General features: G+C 42.0%; 1 protein-coding gene across 1 annotated transcript in view; it reads left to right on the top strand.

The window, feature by feature from the left end:
• LOC309676867 (transcription initiation factor TFIID subunit 4-like) overlaps positions 1 to 19,752 on the top strand; it is a gene marked incomplete at its 5' end in the record, with an annotated part of 144,626 nt that overhangs the window by 89,590 nt on the left and 35,284 nt on the right. Inside the window, one exon of the mRNA XM_082489518.1 lies at positions 12,512 to 12,634. Coding sequence (XP_082345644.1) covers positions 12,512 to 12,634 — 123 coding nt within the window. The remainder of the gene's footprint in view (positions 1 to 12,511; positions 12,635 to 19,752) is intronic.

Genomic DNA, 19,752 nt, shown 5'->3' with positions numbered 1-19,752 from the left:
GAACCTTTAAAGGCATGGAGAACCATTACTACTTAGCGGCCAGTATTTTAATCCCATGTTTTTAAAACTGGACTGCTCAGAAAAGTGAGGGTTTTGAGACGTCAGTATTTTGAACATCAATTTGAGAATGTAAGGAAATTTTAGCCAATTAGAAGAGGAAAGTCAGAGGTAGTTGTTTTCAAGATCGTGAGGACGAGGGACCTGTATCGAGGGGATAATCTGTAGCTTTCCTCGCTTGTTATAATGTGCCAAGGAACGGAGAGCAAAGAATACAGCGGGATTTTTCTGTGAAGAATTAGAATTTGCTGTTGGTGACACACATTTTAGACTTTTAATATGTTGAAGGATCATTAAGATCTAAATCAAAGGTTCAATTTGCAATAAATTGAAAATGAATTAAACCCCCATGTGTTGTTTTGGAGATGACGGGGAGAGTGTTTTTGGGAAAAGCAGAAGGAAGAGTGAAAGATTAAAAACGTTTCACTTGTAAAGATGAATGTAAGAAGGTGCATTTTTAGATCATCTCATTTCCTTTTTAATGCAAATCTGATTCTTTGATTATTCACTTTTATTATTTATTTATTTATCCCTATCCGAAAATTAGAAATCATTACATATTGGGCATGTAGGCATTTTTATAATGCAGTAATAATAGTGCACTCTTGCCCTCGTTTCATTTGTCGGTGAAAAGGGATTTCAAGAAAAAATAATTTTGGATAGAATTAATTAAGGGCTTCTTAAAGTGCTAAGCCTAACGTAACTGCAGTTCTTTAAAGCAGAAAAACAAGAGAGAAAACAAATACTGCCCCTTAAGCAGATGCTGGTTCACGTCGGATAGCTCCTCTTTGATTTTGGAGAGGTGGTGTGACTTGCAGCTGGAAACCTTGATTTATTGTGGCCTTATTTATATCTGCAATAAATGAGGAATAAGCATAAAACATGAAAAGGGAAATTAGGTATGATGCTAGTTCTCTCACTTTTTGTATTTTATTTACATGAAATATGTATATTTCTTTAGCGGCGTGTTGCCGTGCCTTTTGTTGACCGTATCTGTACGCCAGGTCTGTCTGCTTGTTTCCATTGGCTTGTCATGTTCACTAATTAGGGAACTGCTGCATGATTCACCTTGTTAATTAGAGGGACTTGCACACAAAGGCCCTTCGGGCAGTGCGAAAGAAGAGCCTAGCACTAGTGCCCTGAGAAAGCTACAGCCTGTGAAGTAATTCTTCTCATCTACCTTCTATTTTTTATTTGAAATGAATAAATCATTGAGATTTTCCTTGTGGAGTGAGAATGCAAGAATTCACATCTTTGTAAGATGTAAATTATACGTGATCAATAGACGGGGATGACTACTGTATTGTACTTACAAGATTCCCTAATTTACTCCTTGTCAGTGTATGAAAAATGGCTTGAAATATTTTGTCCCCACACTGTGGTGTGTTGTTCCCTTGATCTGCCGGAGGAATGAGCAGCAGCGGTTTGGCTATAGTCAAATCTAAAATAGAAAAGATGTAGATTATTTAAATTTTGAGCTTGTTTTGCATCCCCAGTGGAACTTCCATTTTGCAAGTGAACCCCCGGTACTACCCCACGACTTCTAAGGGGGAGAAGAAGGTGGGCGTCTGGCTATTTCTGTTCCCGAGATCGCTCTGCCTCAAACCTCGCTTTTGAAAAGAGGAGCGTACTCGCTGTATTGTGTATTCTTTAGTTGAATATAGTTTCAGAATAAATTAAAATTGTTTTTGTCATGTCACATAGACTTGATCAAACCACAATCCAGACTGAAAAAAAAAAAAGGGTATTGCGTTAAAAGTGCACAACCAGTCTCTACGCTACACATTTCCCATCTGTTTGTGACACTTCAGAAATTAACTTCGATGCCATTCTCTCTAACTATTTGATTAAAATTACTTATTACAGCCAAATTATTTTTAGTAGATTGCTGCATTTGCCTCGTTTCCTCAAATGAGGCTGGCAGTTTCCAGATGCAGATTTCCCATAAGAATGGTGGGGGACTGGTATCAAAACCTGGGCGCTTTCTTTTGGAATAATCCAGTTAATAAAGCCTCTTTCCAGAATTCCCGATTAACTAGTGTTTTAAACGCACTTAAAATTTCTGCTCTTCCAAAGTTTTGTGGTAATGGCATATAGGTAGAGAAATTTTGCCAAAAAATAGGACTATCTCTTTGGAAAAAATGGGGAAAATGCTCCAGGCTGACTCGAGATTTTATGGGATGACATGCTGTCACTCTTCACTTCCACGAAGCCAAGATCTTTCTACGTACCTCCGTCCCCAGTTGATTCCCTTGCTGCGCTAACCAAGAGAGTACTTTCCCCGTGGTTTTGGTATGGGTCTGCTGTACTGGTTCTTAATTATTGCACATTTCAAGTGTGTGCCAGAGAGGGAATAGAGAGAAAAGTAACAAAAGCCCGTGGTCTGCTGTTGGAACTCGTGATGCACGGAGAAGATCGTGCGGATAAAATTCTTGACCGGAGTCTCACAGCGCTCACGCAAAGTTGTAGCGGCCACGGAGAGTTTCCACTGTCCAAGTAGCGGTTGCGTTACTCGGATACAATGAAAGAGTCTTTAAAGGGTATTTTCAAAAATGTTTATCTCGAGGACATTTCACCATGTGAAAAATTGAGTGGCCGATTCATGTTCTCGTACGACCTCTCGGGCCGGGTAGCAGTGGGCAGCACAGCCTCTGGGCGTCTCTGCACGCCCTCCGGCTCCAGGCACGGGCGCTGACAGAAAGCTCGGCTGCGGGCCTTGGCTGACCCTTGTATTTTCCACATGTTTCCAAAAAGCAAAGCGCACCTTCTCACTTCTCTCGGTTGAGTTATTTCCTGTTCTCCCCGTGTTTGTCAGACCTCCCTAACTAAAGCCACGAGAGCTCAACAAGTTTGCTGCTCTTCGTAACTCTGGGCTGTAACTCGGGGCACGACTGGTGTTCATACAGGTTTTCACTGAGTTTTATATTCCCTAATCTTCATTAAAGCATCTGTTTTGGAGCCCTCACGTAGTGCCTCATTCAGGGGAAAAGGAGAACAACCTAGAAATCTTGGGAGGACAGTAAACCCCCGCTTAGATTGACACAGGGCCTGGGGAAGGAGCTTAACCAGTCCTTCGTGACGGTGCCCCAGGGGCGAGGATGTTCTCCTGGTGCGCGCGCCTGAACTGGGGAGCCCGCGAGAGCGCCAGCAAGCGTTCGGGCTGGCGGGCTTCTCGGCCGTGTTATACTGTAGGAGTATGTCTCCTTGCCTTTGAAGAACAGTTTGAGAAGATTTGCAGCTGTCCGTTGTTGGGTTGCTCCGACATAAAATTAGGACCGATGACAAAAAATAAAGCTCCAACAACCATTTTTGAGGGATGAAGAAATGTCATGATTAAGGTTACTGGAAGGACAAAAACCAATGTTGTAGAAGTCTTTCAGTGGAATTTGAAGATCATCTTTCTAAAAAACGTATTTATTATACCTTGTATATTATAGATAGGAATATGTAGCTTAAGAGATGGTTGGAGAGTTGCAGAAATAAATCAGAAATAAATGGTTTTAAGTTAAACTAAAATAGCGCATTGTACTTGGAAAATCAAAAAGGCAACCAAGCAAGAGTATGCCAAATTAACAAAAAAGTTCATAGGTACCCATAAAGAGCATTATTTGATGAAAGGAACTGGTGAGATGAGGAGAGCTTCAAATTATTTGGGGAATGCAAGAGTACGAGAGACAAAAAGTATGTTAAAAAATTACAAGACTTTGAAAAATGACTCTCAAAATTCTGCCTGCTCTTGATTTTTTTAAGCCGTGAGTAATCTCTTAAGGAGACCTCCAAGAACATTAAACCTACAACTTTGAATCAGGTCAGGCAGTATGTGGTCTTGAGTAGGAAGGAGATAAAATTGTAGTTTTACTGATAATTATTTCTAAAATCGCATTTAACTAGGTAATATACGTGACTTGAGAAAATTACAATTAAGTCTTTTCTTCAGGGAAAAATAAAAATGAAAGGCAGGATGCACCTGGCATTTTCTGTATCAGAAGTTTGACATATATTGTGTTGAAAGTAAAAGGGCAAATGTTAATGGAAAATTTGAGTAAACTTCTAAAACATAATGAAATTAGATGTAATAAACATAAATGCCTGTTGTAAGAAAGACACTTGGTCAAAAGTACCCCAGTTAAGGTTCTAGAACTGCATTCAGATGCTCATTATTTTGAGAAACATTCATCTTGGGGGCTGAATTGTTCCCAGCTTAGTCTTTGCCCAGGGTGATTTTTTCAAACACTATGCAATAATTTTCAGCTGTTGTTAAAAGTGTGTGGGAAAGGAAAAAAAGGGAAGAAAAAGAAAAAAAAACTAACACACACACACCTTTTTCAGTAAAATAAAATCTCGATCTACTTCAACTAGATGTACAGCCGTCGCAAGGGGTGATTGGAGCTTTTACCGGGTTGGGGGAGAACACTTGTGGAGAATACCCTCCAACTTTGTATTGACGAAAATGAGATACGATTTGGCAGAGCTGTGAACGTTTGGAAGTCTCACAGAATGTGTTCAGTGTATGATTTGCTATTAGACGTGTAAAACTTCTCTGGTATTGCGTTACTGCAGTGCCACTGCTGAACTTCAGCTGCTTTGGACCAGTTTCTTACCCGTCAGCGTGCGATCGCTGTACAGCTCCTGACCGTCCAGACTTTGGTAAGGCAAAGGAGCGGCAGGAGCACAGCGTGGCCCTTCTGCAGACGTTACCTCTTCTGCAAGACTCTCTCTGGAGGTCGGCAATGCACTGATCCTTTTTTATCATTGTCCTGGACTTGTTGAGGATACTGCCAGCATTTTTAATGAGTTTCATTTGTTTAATTGCACCTTCTGTTGTGGGCATCTCAGGACATGTCTAATGGTTCCACATTTCAGGCTCTCCTTGGCAAAAAAGATGTTTTTCCGGGGGTGTAATCGGTGGCTGAGACTGATAGATAGGTGTTGCAGAACCATCAGTGAAGACAAGCTTTTCCCAGCGTACGACCCTGTTATCAGGAATTAAGCCACCCATCGCAAACAGAATTAGGAGAGACCTCCATTGGCGCCTATTGGCTAGAAATCAATGCCTAAATCGCTGTTTATATGATCTTGCTTTCATCAAACGTTTCTGTCGCTCAGCGCGCTCTGGTGCCAGTTTCCCGTTTGGGGCTCATTCCTGGCTGTCTTCGTCCTTGTCGATATTTATGGCTTCTGTTGTGCTGTTAGCCTCTTCTGTGCCCTCTTTTCTTCTTCTTGGGCGGCATTTCTGAACTGCGTTGGGAATTGTAAGTAGCCAAAGCCCAGTTCTTTGGGGGCTGAGTTGGCTCCGTGGCTACAGAAATTTACTTTTACAGCTCAGCTTCTATTCCCTTATCAGAGCCTATATTGACAGTATTTAAACATACTTGACTACTTCCTCAAGCTCATCCTTCTTCTCTACCTTCACAATCATCTCTGTCTCTCTGTCACCAGGTTATTTGCCTTCCAGGCCAAAAACCATCCCTGACTTCTGCCTGCAGGTAGAGAAGCACCTCCTTGACCTTTCCCTCTCTCCTGTGATGTCCCTCTTTTCCCTTTTATTTTTGAAGGTATTTATGTGTTGAGTGAATTGTTAGAGTTCCAGTCGTCTCTTACTTTCTGATCAAACTGAAGGAAATTTCTCGTAGCGCAGTCCTTGGCAGCTACCGCTCAGCGCCTTTTTCCATCTACGTCTCTGCTTTAAACAGAGCTGATTTCGGTTTGCTTAGGTTTTCCCTCCATTTGGAGCACATTTCCCCTTCCCTCCAAGATGCATTTTGCTCACGGTTTCAAACAACTCCTGTCTTTCCGATGAGCAGCGCGGCGCCTCGTTTGCTGCCTGGCGTTCCCTTTTCCTGCGGATGTTTCGCTGGGACGTTTGCAGAGCTGACGGTAACAGACGTATTTCTCGCGGGAGATTCACTTTTGTGCTCACTGAAGAGGAAGAATTCTCAGTTGACAGTAGAGATTACAGCCACGCTGGGCCACTGGACGCTCTGGGTTGGAGAAGGTGTTTGCCTTGAGATCTGCGGGTGTGTATCCCAAGGATCCAGCGTTTGTTTTACGGTTGTCTTTCCAGACCAAATTCATACCTTGAACAAATCCACAGAATGTATTCCTCCAGCCGTAACTTCCTTGCGTTTGCTCTTGGCTTGGTTGATCTAGAAAAGTGGAGAATAATCTTCACTGTTCTCTGTGGTTATGATAATACTACGTAGAGTAATGGATGGGGGATTTAGTTCTTAAAGAAATCTTGAAAATTAATCCATACTGGTCTGTGAAACTGCTGGATTCTTCCAGTTGTGCGGACTGCCACAACTGCTGGTGGAAGTGGAAATCAAAGAAGAAAAAAAAAAATCACTGAGTGTATATTCACAGCACAGATTTATTTGTTAATATCTGTCTCGGTGGCTGTTCTGACGATGGCTGTAGTGCAGAAAAGGCTTGAAGTGACAAAGGCTTAAAATAAATGCTTGGTTTCTGTTGCAAAATTATTTACAAAGCGTGCCATGAATAGTGTATTCTTGGGGTTTGGAAGTTACTAAATCTAGATTTTAAGATCTAACGTTGATATTTCAGATAGACATGTGGCTGTCTTCCTCGTGGCATATGGCTTGTGGCACTTCTTTCTGAAATACCTCCATGTATCGTAACGAACAGTGATCTAAGGAAAACAAACTAAAATTTTAGAACCTCTGTTGTTAGCTTTACTTTATTAAAGTAGTGAAGTAGTGTTCTTTCTATGGTTTTAATGCTATGCCGCTGTCTCAAAGAAGAAAATTTCATTGTGTGGATAATACTGGTGCTTAATTCTTATACTGTACTTCTCATCAAAGGGATCTCTTTAACTTAAAGTTGTCATTGAGTAATGAAATACCTCTTAGTAAGTAAATGGCATGCTAAAAATAAATTGGGATCAGATAAGGAGCAAGGAACAGCATCTCATTTGTAAGCATTTTTCTTGTATAATATATTGGAATATTTGTCTGTGTTTTAGATAAATATTTTGACTTTCAAAAAAGTTAATTGTTGTTGATTAGTGCGGTTCCAAATGAAGCATTGCTTCCTGCCCAGAGGGCAGAAATTTTAATATGCTATTGATAAATATATCCATATTAATTGTGATGAAGGCAAGTTAAAGAATTATATTCCATCAGCAGTCCAATATGAAAATGAGCGTGAATGAGTGCAGCTATCAAACAGTTCCATCTTGTTGGTTGATGTAGCGAGTTAGATTCATTTCTGCTAAATCATGTTAATTAACAGGAAATTTATTTATTTTATCAGTATGTATAGATATTAATAGGTGCTTCATTTGTTTAAATATGCAGAAATTATTAACTGGCTTAGTTAGAAGATAAACTATATTGTAATAACAGGCTGCTTCCTTACTTTAAAATATAATTGATCAGGTAAAGTAAGAAGCTTAAGTAGCTTTAGTTTCACGGGTACTTTTAAGGGTAATTTAGGAATATTGAAGATGGCTGCATTTAATTCACATTATTCTTAGCGCTGAGAATTCAGAGGGTGATGATTTTGGAACTGTGTATGCAAAACTGGTTGCGAAGTCATTTCCACTTGACGTAGAGAATACGGTTCCACAATATACTGGGGAAAAGAGCCTCCACTGGTCAGAGTCGCGCTTGTGGCATCTGGTGGTGCAAGAGGTACGTCTTAAAAGGAATCTGTTGACAGCAAAGCAGAGTAATTAAATCGACATTAGTTACACAACTCCCACAAAACTGTTTGACTGTTCCTAAGCTTCTTGCAAGACACCTGCACTAACCGTATCAGGTTTTATGACTATTCAAAATCGTTCATATCTCCATGGCATTCATTTTAAGAGGCTCCTGTCGAATGAGATGCTGGCAGCCGCAGTGCATGTGTAGACGTGGCTCGGAAAGGTATGGTGGCCCCGTCTTTTGAACTGAAACCAAGATACTGCTGCTTTTTTTTTTTTTTAAACAAAGATTGTGACAAAGGATAACCTTTTTGGTGAAGAGTCAGATGATGAGTAGGAAAGAGATTTGGTACAGGTAATCTGGTGTAGGGTATGAAAAAACACAACTATGGAGATGGAAAGAAGAGAAAGTTGGAACAGGGGGGGGTGAAGAAGGCAACTGTGGTGGTTGGTCTGCTCCAGGAGGTTAAATAACATCCAGGGATCTTGTCAAACGTCTGTCGTGGATGGAAATATTTCACACGGTTATGATTTAGTAGCAATTTAAAACTTACTAATGATTCAAGGTAGATCAAGAGTTAAGTTTTAGCAGCACTGAATCATTAATTGATTTAAGGATTTACAAGGTGGTTTAACAAAATAATTGAACAGCGACTTAATTACAGATTTGAAGACAGCAAGATTCACACTAACTCACTATAAGGTGTCCTAAATCAATACATACACATATAAGCACAAACATGCAAACACACAGCACTTAAGGGGTGGCACGCACTCCTACACCCGAGTTTTTAACTATTAGAACTAAAGGTTCCTTCACAATGGGTGACTCCAGTGAGCCGATGGGTCCCCCTTTTCCGCGTGCGCAGACAAATATTTGGCTGTAATATAAGAACACCCACACTGGTAAGAGCTAATGTGTATGTGGGGAGGTGGATGCCAGAGAGACTCGCCGAGAGTTAAAGTCTCCCTCTTTGAGTTTAGAGCAGATAGTCCCATAGCATCGGCGTTCCTCAGCGGGTGATAACGGGGACTCGAGGGGGTTGACTCGCCCCGGCATTCCAGTCCCCAAGGGGTCTGCCTGAGCGGTGTCCCGACCCGGGGGAGGTGCTGGTCACAGCCCGCTGCCCTCCAGGAGAGCCCTAAGGGTCTCGCTAGAATCGCTACTTGTAGCGTCTGAGATAATTGACTTTCACCACTCCGGCCCAACTCGGATGGTGGAACATTCCAGTGCTTTCCACCAGTTGTGCAAGACCAGAGCTTGCTAGATCTGCCAGTTCTGGTATCACCCCCCTCTTTGGGCCATGGCCCAGGTACAGACATGGTGGGCTGTCAGTGAGTGATGGTCCCAAGCGACAGGGGAGGCCGGAGCCAGGCCCGTTACGGGGCTGCCTTCACGCTCTGGCCCTTTATCTTCCACGTTTCATGCCTGACGTCCCCGCGGTTGGTGTGCGGCCCGGGATGGGGAACCGCACCAAGCACTGAGTGGGCAAAGGCGGAGGAGGGGGACTTGCACCACCACAGTGTCTTCCTAGTAAGTGTCCATACACTGTCAAGATGCTTTATGTAGCTAATGGTGAGCGTGCAAAGATGTTTCCTGAAGCCGACTGGAGCACGCTAACCGCTGCAAGATGAATGCCTTTGTTAGTAACCAGTATCAGGATCATAATTCTTCTCATTATTTGAAAATGTAATTTTCTGATCCTCTGCCTTCAGATGAGCAATTTTTTAAAAGAATCATCAGTGATACCTAATGCCTAAGAGTGATGAGAATTTGTGTAGTATAGTATCAATCAAGCACTTCAGCACTTCAGCCCTTATTTTATAAAACATCAGGATAGTGTGGTTTTACCGATGCTGCATGTGTGTTTGATGCGTTTGATATGTTTTGACCAACGTTCGTTAGGGTTTACATAAGAAGGTTGCTCTTTTCTGTTGTAGCATGCCAAGGTGCGTACTGTAAAACCAATATGAGAAACTGTATTGGGTTTTTGTCTGGAGTTTTTGTACCTGGCAGCATATTCCTTATTGTGTAAAAGTAGCGCCTATTAGACCCGCTGGGGCTGGACGATAAGTAAGGCACGTCGTACAGGAGGATCTGCGTCTGGGGAGCTTATAGCCCAAATCGACGAGCCGGGTGAAGCGGGGTGAGAGGCTCGGGGAAGCGCAGGGGAAGGTCTTGCCGGTATTCACCCAGGGCCGGTAGGAGCGAGCCCAGCGCCTTCGGCTCCCCGTGCTGAGCCAGCTCTCCCGCTCCTGCTCAGGTACGGGCAGCGGCAAGCCTTGTGCCTCTGTTGGGGCAGTCAGCGCTAGGCTACCACGCCTGTCGAAAATTAGCGTGTGATAACAAGAACTATCTTTAGCTCTTCTCACTGAATAAAGAAGAAAGGACAAAGAATCTGAGGAGTGAACGAGCGCAAACCCTTCTGCAGCCTCTTGACTCTTTGGCGTGTTTGCTCAGTAGCGCGGCACCGGGCACCGGGCGGGTTTCAAAGCGAGGGCAGGATTTGTCCCGCTGTGTGGCGTTTAGAGGAACGGCATGTTTTGCTTTACAATTTGCACGTGCAAAAAAAAAGAAATACTAAATTGTAGTCCTTAGAGCAACTTTTCAGAGGCACTATGTGCTTATCTTACACATCGAAACAATCACTGTACATGGCAGTACAGGTAGTGCAAAGAGCCAAGAAAGTATTAGCTTACTGTGGGTCTGGAAACGGTGACTTTGGATAAGATACTCCTGTAAAAACGGCTGCATGACACCGGCTCTCTATCAGACTGTATTTCTGACCTGCGCCTCCCAGGAAATGAATACTTTCTCCAGTGCAAAAATTCTTATTCTGTGAAGCCATCCACTTTACAACTCCGTCTGAGATCACTCTAAGCCAGTTGGCCCTCGCTTAAATATTCATCAGACTTCTGATAATTGTGATAACCCTTATAGGCTGGCAAGCATGGCAAATTAGCAAAAAGATGATTGATCTTTTTTTATATGCAGTTTTATCTTCAACCTTTCCTGGATATATGTTATACTATAGTAATAATTTCTTCTCTAAGGTATTTGCCAGTATCTGGATTTGCACATCTATTTACAGTTGCCTTGAAGCCTCATAATTACAATACAGCTGAAATGTCCATTTTCTTTCCCTGACTACAAATAGGGATCAATCGAATTTTAAATGACTGCTTACGGGCTAGCTTCCGATCATGACCTTTGTAAATGATTAGAGCTCACCACTGTTGCTATCTACCTTGAAAGGGTAAGCGGGCAGGTCTGTCTAACTGGCATTTAATCTGGAAGAGAGCCAAAGATATTTGAGCTAAAAACCTAATATGAGTTGGCAAAGAGAAGTACGTATAGACCTTTGCACTATTATTTAGGTATTTTTCCACATCTCCTTTTTGTATTTAGGAAATTCTTTTATCCTGTAGGTAAATGGGATGTGTATTTGTAGATAATTTTTTATTGAAGTTACGGTAATAACTCAAGTTGCAAAACATATAGCGTAAAAGTGTGAAACAACACATTTTAGGGTTTTCAAACTCTAAATGTACTAAGTTTTCTTTTTCTGAACAACGTGAAAATATGTTGCGCTGCTAAATGAATAAGCCCAAAAAATGCACTAAATAGGGTGGGTGAAGTGGACCTGCTTTTTCTAGGCTGAAGTGAATGGAGAAAAGATACCATGCATTGGTACTTTTTTGTTTAAACCTCCTTTCCTTTTAACGTTGACCAAGACAGTTCAGCCCCGCTTGTGTATGCAGCAGCATGTAAGTGATGGCTGAGACACGTCTATCTACACTTGTCAGTTCGGTTTTATTTTAATGAAGAATTGTGCCTGTACCATACAATGGTTTTGTTACCACTGTTGAATTTCTTGAGGTAGTGTTGTGTGCGTTTCTGTTGAAGTGGGAACAAGTATGACATCGATGAGATTGGAAAACAGCACATCCTCTGAATTTATTGAAGGATTTTGCAAACCCGAAGTTTTGAAATTGATAAGAATTAGTACTAAGAGCTATGAATGCTTTTATCTAATTGAAAGCATATGTTGCGTTACCTCATCGATTATTCTTGTGTAGTATTGATGATCAGAATATATATTGAAGTCACATTGTTCAGGGGAATATGTCTCTTACCATTAACTCTCTAAAAGGATTGTACAGTGCAGAAACGAGTATGCAGTCTTACCTCTTCACTGTGCGGTGGCCAGAGCGCTTTCTCCTCTTTTCTGTAGCACGCTGCGCTGTTAGATGATGCAGCTGGCACACTGTTTTCTTAGCCTCAAACTAGTTAAATGTGTCGTTACCTAAATCCTGATCCCCGAAAGCAGTTGTAAATTCAGTTTGTGGGGCTTTTGTGTCAGCATTGCCTTCTGCTAATGTTTAGATAGAGGCGTTTTATTCATTTAGATGTGATTTGGGGGGGGGGGGGGGGGGGGGGGGAGCAAATATCAAGCGTGTTTGAAATATTCTAAGGAAATCTAAAATCTAAGATTAAAGAAAATGTTTGAGATCCATTTTGAGGATTTGAATTGGTATTTACAGTCTTCTTATCAGTCTTAAACTGGAGATGTGTAGTTAGTGGATAGTACTTACTGGCTAAGGCAGTTTCCGAGGATATGGATGGAGTTTTCAAAGACGATTGAGTAATTTGGAAGCAGAAATCCTGTGGGAAGTCAAGAGAACTTCTCTACCTTCCTTTTTTACCTAATGCACGCAAGTCTGAGAGTAATTTTTTGCAATGACAAGAGAATAAAAGCTAAACGTTGTTTTTTCTCTCTGTAATAGATGCAGCAACAAGAACTTGCACAAATGAGGCAGAGGGATGCCAATCTGACTGCATTGGCAGCTATCGGTCCCCGGAAGAAACGGAAGCTTGATTCGCCTGGACTGCTCACCATAGGAGGAGAGGTATGTGTGCGTACACGCAATCAGAGGATTGATTATTTCCAAACCTGGTAGGAATAACTAGAGATGCTGCATGCCGGTGTTTTCAGTGAGCTGTGCAACCTGGAAAAGGCGATAGAAATTGCTAAATTAGAAGGACCGTGAGTCCAGTTTATCTTACTTTGCCACAGTTAAAATGACATCTTCTCTTAGCTTTATTTTTCAAGTGTTACCTTTAAACAGATATTTAGAGAGTATTTTAAAAAGAAGTTAAACCTGAAGTGTAGCTCTCTCCCTAAAAATGCTCACTGCCTTTATACTGGTTTTCTCCTCTGCATAACCCAACGGAAAACAGAAAAAAAGAGTAGGGCGTGAAGCAATATCCGGAAAAACATAACTGTAGCAGTGCTTAGTTTGGACCAAGAGCTTGTAGTAATGCCAGTAAGTGTGTTTTTATGATGAATATGTGTCAAAACTTTTTACAGAATGGCTGGTTGTCCCCCGCAACTGCAAAGACGAGTTTGTCATCATTCTAAATTGTATGTAATTTTAATAAGAGTACTGTGCTCTAGAAGTAGAATCAGATTTGTTAGTATGATTCTCCTGTTATCTTAAATGGGAAGTAGCTATGCTGCACAATGCAATGCAGGATCCTCAACAGCAGGGTCTGTATTAAGCGAGGGGAGAACCAGGGTGGCGTGGCTGCGCGGCCGTGGAGAGCCCTGAGCAGTGTCCGCAGGCGCGGATGGAGCTGGCCGCCCGTCGGTTCTGCTGGAAATGCCGGCGCAACAGGAGACACAGTAATATTCTCCCCGTTATACGCCTGCTCTGAGGAAAACGCAAACGTTTTGTTTCGAATAAATGACAAACAGTTTTGGCTCGGACGTTTGACTGTCTAAATGCCAGGCGTTTCCAAAGGCCTTTTTGTTTCCCATTTTGGATAGCTTTTCCCTGACTCCGGTTTCCCTTTTCATGTGCGAAGATCGGTGCTAAGGAATGAGCTGAGCTAGGGATAGAAGTGGGCCGTGTTTATATTCTCAAGTTGACTTCGGACTTCAGGTATGTCAGAGGTGCTCCCGGTTTCTGGTCACATCATTTCCGGACTGAGGCAGCGTCCTGGGTTTTGTGTTGTCCTGTGACATTCCTTCTCTTTCGGCCTCCCTCCTTGTCGTACATTCAGCAGAGCGTTCTGTTCTCCTCCCTGTGCCTCTGTAAGAAATCCTGCAGCAATCAGGCCAAAAGCAGCTTCCGTTAGAAGCTCGGCTGGATAGTGATAGCATTGGCTTTCACACAAGATTCATTTTAAAATAATTTGAACCTTCTAATAATACACGGATCCCTTCAGATATTAGCAAATGCACGTTCCCCGCTTGTCTTTACTTGACCAAAGGAATATTTTTTCCCAAGTATCAGAATTTAATTTTTATTGTCTACTGCCCCTGTTGAAAAACAATCCTTTTTTTAAGCTTTTATGTTTTGATCAACCAAATTGTGGTCACCTTCAGTGAAACATTGAATTCAGAGCTATATGCCTGAATGGATTTATGGTGAAGAGCTTCCCTCTCTCTCAGGAAGCTCCTTGCTCTGCTGGGACGCTGCTTCAAGGAAAGATCAAGGTCTGTGGCAAATTCCAAAGGCTTCGGGAGACTTTTGCCTCCTTTTCTTGCTCCCCTAGCCCAAATTTTGCTGAACTTCTGTGTTATTCCGTAGACAAATTATCCTTGAGGTTTTTGCCGATCCGTGGATTTCCTGGAGTCATGACTTGTGTGGATCTTCTGCCAGTTCAGGCTGAGTTGCTCCCATCCCTCCCCTCCTACCTTCTCGCCGTTCTGGCCAGCTCACACTGGTGCCTGGCTGCAAGCGCCTTTCAAGGACTTGGGTACCGCCTCTGGATTATTCAGTGCCTTTTCTGGGGACAGGATCTAAAGGATCACAGAAGCTGCGTCACGCAGGTTGGCTGCTAGAAGTTCTCCTTCTGTTATTCTTCTGAGCTACTCCTTAGGGCGCCGATGCAGCAATAAACTCAACTCCTCAAAAACGTTTCACTCTAAAAAGGTACTGGAAATCTGCATTGTTTGTCTAAGACTATCTGATTTCTCTTTGGTTTTCCAGAGATTATAAACAACGTAGAAAACTATTGTAAGACTATGTCCTGTCATACAGACATCCCCTTAGCCCAGTTCCACCTTCAGATGTCTGGCTTCCTCCACCGTCTGATTTCTCTAAGCAGTTTCTAAGCTTCTTAAGCCCTTGCTGCTGCTGATCTCTGTTTGCAAGGTCTGACTGGGCAAGAGCTTTCTCGGCCTGCCCTTTTATTATTTATTTTTTTGGTCCAAACGTCCAGTTTTTGTCATTGAAGTTGCTGGTCTCCTCATTAATCTTTTTTGATGTATATGTCTGCTTTTGTTGCAGCTGGGACACTGCACCTTTGCGGATCCAAAGTGATATCGCTTACAAATCATCCCACCCCTGCCCGTTACATTTTTTCTTTTTCTGAACTACCTCTTGTTTGATACTTTACTTAGTTGCGTCGGCCATTTTTTTCAATGGGCAGTGTTGGACTTCAGTCCAACTTCTTGGTTCAACAGAAATACTGGCTCTCAATTTCCCTTTGGAAATTGGATCTTTTTAATAATACCCTTTTGATCTGAGCAGGAGGTCAGTTTAGGGAGTAGTGATGGTTATTTGGCTTAAGAGAAAAAGTTGATGGAAGAGCTTGGTGTTTCTCTGATCGGTACTGTTTGTTGTCTGCAGAGAAACAGCTCTTATGCAGCTTTTATAAGTGTGAAAAAGCTTGTGCTCGTGATTGCAAGTATTTTTCCACCAGTACTTTGTTCAAGACCATTTTCTTTAAACGTGCTCTGTGTCTCACGTTGCCAGGGCTCATTTGGACTTCTTTGCTTCTTTCCATGCCATAGCTAAACAGACTTTGTTTTGGATGGCAGGATTAGCTTAAGTTACCAAGGCCAGGCCCATCGTTTGCCTCTTCTGTACTAGTACAGCTTTTGGGGGTTTTTATTGCTTTTACTGGGGGAGATGGAAAATTAGCAGTTTTGGGGTGAGGTTATTTTTCCATCATGTACGTTCTTTGATCTGCTTTTCCATGCAGCCATATAAAAAATTCCTTTCCAAAAAAATGGGGGAAAAGATTTCATAGAGAAGCGGATGAGCAGGGGCGAGACATCCCCAAATAACGCTGCCACCAGACGCGTAACCGGTTTCAGACTGCGATTGCGCAGTAGCCTGAGCTGATCTGACTGCGATCTCCGTCCCGATCCCCGGTTGTGCATTCCTGCCCCTTCCCTTTCATCGGCTCTGGCTCCCGTCGTACCCTGTGCTAACCCCTTCCCGTTTGATAAATTGGCAGAAAACTACCGGAACAACAATAAAAAGTGGATAGTTTGTGCTGAGCTTGCTGAAGCGGTTTGGCCCAGAGCCCAGTGAGCGCTGGGAGAGGAGCTCCCAACAAGGCAGAGGCAGCAAACTGGAGATCACCTGCTCTTCGCTCGCTTTCTTTTTAGTACCTTTCTTGTCTTCTCCTATTTTAGATAATCTGCCAGAAACACGGGTGCCTCTGTGGCAGCCAGCAGCTCATCAGTAATTCAGCCTGCTTAGTATTATAATGTGCGTTAGATCCAGAGCGAAAGAGAAGGGGTAAAGAGAAACGAGATGCCTTTGGAAGAATTCAGCTTCTCTGCCGTGCCGAGTTGGATATCTTGCATGGGCAGGATTTTAGAGCTTTTAAAATTTATTTGATGATACTAGACAAAATTATTGGAAAATATCTTTTGAATGCTACTGCTTTGGGGAATGTAATGCACAGTGATAAGTTAGGTATGTAAGTCCTGAACCGTGGTGTGTGTTTAGCAGCTTCACTGCCTAATTCTGGTTTGCTCGTGGGTCCTGTTAGTGCTGCGTTGGTGCACAGCAGTGGCTGGGGAAGGTGCGGCAGGACAGGCGACACAGCAGCCTCTCAGGCTCTTTAGTGAGTATCCTTAAGCACCTCCCATGTCAGATGAAAAATAATAACTTTTGAGGTGCTTTTGTTTACCTTCATGATTTTGAATCTCTTCAGTTCACAGTTACGAGCTTTTTTATTGAATTGTAAGAATTTAAGAATTAGGATTAAAAATGGTTTTGTTTATGAAATAGGTATTTCCATGTAATCGTAAGAGTTAAAGCTTTAAGAAAAGCATTAGCCGTCACCGGACTAGGTCAGGTAACTTCACAAGTTAAATATTTGATGGGCGCTAAGGTGGCTCGCTTTTTTACTGTGGAATTGAAGTGTAGAGGTTAAATGCAAATATTTTTCTCTATTTAAGAATAATAATAATTAAATAATTTGGCTTTTCATCAAGACCTATGGCTAGTATCCCAAAATACATAAATATAGAGTATATGTTTGAAATATCTGAGGGTATAATTTGTTTAAATATCAAGTGAAAGCCCTCTCCTGGTACTTGCTGGCACAGATGGTTTTTGAATACTGAGCTTCCACAGGCAGCTTCAGGGCTAGTTCAGTGAATCACCGCTTATTGAAGACAGTCATTTTAGGCATAAGAAAAAACCCTCTTTCGCACACAGTGGAAGAGCAGTCGTCTTAAGAATATTCGGCAAACTATCCCAAACGCCATCTTCCCACAATTTGCAGGACCATACGTTGGCCCAGCGCTCAAGGGAGATGTGGTACTTTGTCTTTTCTCATCCGGTATATTCCGACCGCTACATTAGTCAAGAAAGATAATGTTCTCGCAGACCTGGAAGGTCCCAAAACAACGATAGTTAAAACAGTGATGTTTTGTGTAGAGAAAAGCTAATTACTAAAGTGATTGTGAAATGTATGTCGGGTACAAGGCACCACATTTTTTTGATTAAATTAATCTTTCAGATGGTATAATTTGAGCATTTTAAAGCTCTTTTCATGTTAAGGTTTTGTATAAAACCTGATTAAGATTCTGGATTGAGACTTAGAAATCTGTGTCGTACCGGGGACTTCCAAATGCAGACATAGAAAAGTTCCTTAATATTCCTCGCTATCAGATCTTTGTACTACTAGTAATTCCTAATTTCTAAGTGGAAATGTAAGGATGAATTCATGATTATTTGGGAGGCCCTTGGGTACTATGGCATAGTTGGAAGAAAGTACTTTTGACTACAGTCTCTCTTTGGTTATCCAGGCCTGAACGCCATGGCTTTGTTTGCAGACACCCCAGCCGGCGTGCCCACTTCATGCCTGCGTTATCCGTAGACATTTCAGCAACCCCTGCAATTATTCCTCAAATCCATTGTTAATATTTTAACAATATGAAGAAAAAATCAGGGCACTCGGCAATTTCCTCTTTGGAATGGGTCAGGCATGATAAAGAAGTACGACAGAGCTGTCTCTTGGAAAGCCTGGCCCCGTTCCCTTCCTTCCTTGCCCTTTGAAACAGAGAGAGACCTGTAGTGGGTCTTGCAGAAGTCTTTGTTACAGAAAGGTTGTGCATTGGGTTCTCTCCAAAGTGTCTACTGAAAGAATATCATGCAGATGTAGAAGTTCATGAATCAGCCAACATAACTGTGAGGCATAACTGCTTCTGACAGATCTGAAAGAATTAGAACCAATGAATAGCCTTTTATTTTGGGGAAAACCACCAGTCAGTGGGATTGCCGTGCTCTGAGCAAATCTTGAGGCTATTCCCTCACCTTTTTGGAACTAAAGTAATTTTATGGCATCCACTTTCAAAGATCCTGGGAATGACTTGTTCTACAACTCAAGTCTCGGCTTGGTCTTCATACTGTGTAGTTGGCTCTTGATAAATTGCTTTTTGTTTTAGGCGGCCGAGCTGTGTTTAGAAAGCACCCGAGTCTAAAGACCCTTCACACTCGTTGAGCCTGAGTTCTATGAAGGCAGATACAATAGACCAGAACACCCCTTGCAAGTGTTTATGGTCCAAGAAGTTAAAGCTTGCTTTTTGCGCCTTTTAACCTGTAGACTAACAGCAGAACAGGAATTTCTATGATTTATTGTATCATTGCCTTTTCAAGCACTCTTTGCTCCGTGTATCACTGACGTGATAGCACGCGGGGGTTCTCTCAGACCTCTTTTGCTGTCGGATGTCACTGCTGCTGACAGTTAGGATTTCATTTGAGGTATCCCAAAACTATCAGTTAAATAGATGGGTTTGAATTTTCGAGGGGACAGAAGAAAGTTAAGGAGCCTGCCCTAATAATTTTCTTTTTATGGAATTACATGCATGCTACTTGATGAATCTTTGAAAATCTCAAATTCAGCTTCTCTGGCTTGTTTTACTTCCTGTTTTCAAAAGCCAGATAAATATTAAATAATTCACAAGGATGTGTTAATATCTATTTGAAAATAAGTCTTTCGACGGACAATATAGATGTTCTCCTAATTAATAATTGCACCTATTTTTCTCATTCTTAAATAAATGGGATTTCAGTTTAAAAATAAATTGGCCCAGTGGTGAATCTCCATTTTCAAAAATGTAATTTCAAACTGTGGTTTAGCCCATGATGAACACATTCTATCTTTTTAGAATTCCGGGTTTATTTTGTGAAACAAGATTTGTAAACGTTACTCTAATGCACTTCGCAGGCTTAGCAGTAAGAAGTAGGAAGGCGTTAAAGATGATGGAAAATGCCACATTTATATTGATGATTAATAATTCTAATTTGGAGTGGATGTATCGAAACACGTTTCCCTGCCTGTTGCGAGCAGGCAGGAATACCGGCATGAGTCAGGAGGCAGCAGAACAATTTTGCATGGATCTCAGTTGACAGGAGGAAAAAGCCAGGCTGCAGTGCAAGAAAATAGAAAGTGGCTCTGTGCCAGCAAAAACATTCTTTTTTACTAGTAGAACAGGTTTGCATACTGTATGAATTCCTTTGATCTGTGTAACGCGAAATACTCTGACAGAGGTTCAGTGATATTAATCATTTTTCCTTATTGGCCAAGACAAATTTGATTTTTACTTCATTTGGAGATGGGAATGGTAGTTGATCCCACCTGACTGCGCGATGTTGACCCAGCACGCAGGAGGAGACCATGACAGCATTTCTTTCTCTGCTTCTCAAAGGTTTCTTACGGGAGTCTTAAATAGTGTTGTAGTGGGTTGTTTTAATCAAAATCCTCCTCCTTG

Source organism: Vanellus vanellus (genome assembly GCF_965231255.1).
Source record: "Vanellus vanellus genome assembly, chromosome: 12".
Taxonomy (NCBI): Eukaryota; Metazoa; Chordata; class Aves; order Charadriiformes; family Charadriidae; genus Vanellus; species Vanellus vanellus.
Note: the sequence above shows the minus strand (reverse complement) of the source record. Positions and strands in the feature narration are given on the sequence as shown.